General features: G+C 28.9%; 1 protein-coding gene across 1 annotated transcript; it reads right to left on the bottom strand.

The window, feature by feature from the left end:
- Window positions 1-332: 332 nt before the first annotated feature.
- Window positions 333-1,398, bottom strand: LOC108458144 (VQ motif-containing protein 4-like). Its single transcript, XM_017757425.2, has one exon. It carries the CDS (start codon window positions 1,146-1,148, stop codon window positions 468-470), a length of 681 nt encoding a protein of 226 aa, XP_017612914.1. The 5' UTR covers window positions 1,149-1,398; the 3' UTR covers window positions 333-467.
- Between the last annotated feature and the right edge of the window lie 1,068 nt (window positions 1,399-2,466).

The raw sequence follows: 2,466 nt of genomic DNA on the forward strand, positions 1-2,466 counted from the left end.
CAAAAGTCCTCATGGTGAAAGGTGAACAACACTTCCTCACTTTTTTCTTAAAATATTGAAAAGTCTTTCCTTTCTGTTTTGCTGTCCAAATTAATTCAATTATCAAAGAAAGAAATCAACATTCTTACAACTACTTTAAGGGCTGCTATCAAAGAAAAACTTTAATGGCTGTACTAATTTTAGGGACTTAAAAGTAAAAAAAGATATTTATTAGACTCAAACAGGTACTTATCTGAAACCCTTTTAGCAGAAATGTTAGGACAATCAAAATATGGCATGCAAAGGAAAAGAAATATCATCACAAACCACAAAAAAATAAAGGGAAATTGATATAATCCAAGAAACTTGGTTTACCATAGATCAGATCATACAACTGAAGAAAGATGTTTTACCTTCTGTTTTTTCTTCTTCAATTTTAGCCAAAACCCATCGTCACAAATCACTCAAAAATTACAAAAAGCAATTCATTAAGAAGGACCTGAAACTCTTGGTGATGTGAGTGGAAACAATGGCAAAAGCTGAGGCTCGGTGTCTCTAGGAGTCGACATAGGTGATGGGTGCAAATAAAAGCCTTTCTCAGCTATAGCTTTCTCTTCTTCTGATGAATTCCCTAAAGAAGGTGAAGACTTGTTGAAAGGATCTTCATTTAATGGTGTAACTGGGCTAAGTGTTAGCTTTGGGAAGTCAAGCAAGCTTGGGGACAGCATCTCTGCACTCCTGGAAGGCACAAAGGTGTTGATCATCATGAGGCTGTTCTTGAGGTTACTGTTTCTCCTCTCATAAAGTTTGAAACTTTGTTTTCTGGGAGAGTTTGTTTTGATGGGAGGTATAGGGAAAGATGATTTTGAAAGCAATGGTGGTGGTGGATCTTGTTGTTGTTGGGGTGGTGATGGGGCTTTTGAGGAAGCTTGTTTAGCAGTTTCTGAGGAACCAGTGAGCATTTGGACAACTTGTTTGAAAGTTGTTGTGTCAGCTTGGACAAAGGTTGTTGGGTAAGGGTTGGTTTCAGATCTGGTGGGGTGTGGCGTTAATGGTGGGGTGTGAATTTGAGCAGCCCCATTGTTGTTGTGGAGTGGGGAGTTTAAAGGAGACGATGGGAAGTTGATGTGTTCTTGAAATGATCTTGTTGTTGAACTTGAAATCTCCATTAATGGATGATCTCTTTAGCAGTTTCTTCAAACCCTCAAAAGAGAAAACAGAAAGGGGGGTTAGTGTGGCATGGAAGAGAAAGAAGAGATGAGGAGTGAAATACAAGGATTAAGTCATAAAGTACTAAAAGGTTGCTTCTTTGTTTTGTTTTCTTGTGTTGTGGCATCAAGTAAGGATTAGAGTTAGTCGTTGGGTAAATAACTGCCGCACACATACTATGATTTGATCCCAACCCACTCAACTTAACTGTCCATCGTCAATAAATCAAATGTTGGCTTTAATTTATAAGCTTAATCAATTAATTAATCTAAAATTGTTATTTTAACGTGATTGAATTGATAATCAAAATATATTTAGAATTAGACCGATTTAGTATATGTATTGTGTTGTCAATATAAGAGGACGCGAATTAGAGTGTGTTAAGATTAAAATCTATTTATGAGTTAAAGATTATGAGTAATCTTAAGCATTGTAATAAAAAGAACAGATACGATAACCTATAATAATTTAATTTATGTTGGGATGATTTTTAAAAATGATAAAAAGGTTATTGGTTGAGGATTGGAATTTCCTTTGGCCATTAGCATGTATGCCACCTATGGCACTTTCACCATCAACAATTTTAAATTTAAAAGCAACTTAAAATATGCAACATATTTTAAGTTATCTTTATTTTATAAAATAGCTTTTTGAAAAAAATATTTTTAGAAAGTAGATTAATTTTTAAAAAATTGATTTTTTAGTGTTTGAATGATTTTTGTAAACTATTTTCTCATTGTTCAAAATTTTTAAAAATAAGTTTTAAACTTAATTTCAATAAAACAAATACAACATAAATTATATTTATTAGAAAATATTATAGAAGCATTTTTCTTTTGTCAATCAAATTTTTTTATAGGAAGATAATATTTTATAATAAATAATATCTTATACGTACTTAATAATAATTAATATCTAATTAGTTGGAAGTGATATATGAAATTATGAAGAATTTAAATAAATATTCATATTTATATTATTAAAATATTTATATTTTAAATTATAAAATATTAATAAATTGTAATATACTTATGATAAAAATAACAATATAGTTTTTCAATAAATTATTAAGAATATTACTTAAATTTTAAAAATACTATTAATGTTAAAAGTTATTATTAAAATATAAATTTACTATTAGATAATTATATTAAAATTTATTAAATGATTAAAATAAATATGCATATTCAATAATATTAAAAATTATAATATTTTAGATTAATAGTTAATGTTTTAAATATTTTTAAAATTTAAAATAAGATTTTATTATTAATATAA

Source organism: Gossypium arboreum, chromosome 5 (genome assembly GCF_025698485.1).
Source record: "Gossypium arboreum isolate Shixiya-1 chromosome 5, ASM2569848v2, whole genome shotgun sequence".
Classification (NCBI taxonomy): domain Eukaryota; kingdom Viridiplantae; phylum Streptophyta; class Magnoliopsida; order Malvales; family Malvaceae; genus Gossypium; species Gossypium arboreum.

Coding starts and splice junctions, on each gene's coding strand:
- LOC108458144 (XM_017757425.2), bottom strand. CDS start 1,148: ATGGAGATTTCAAGTTCAACAACAAGATCATTTCAAGAACACATCAAC.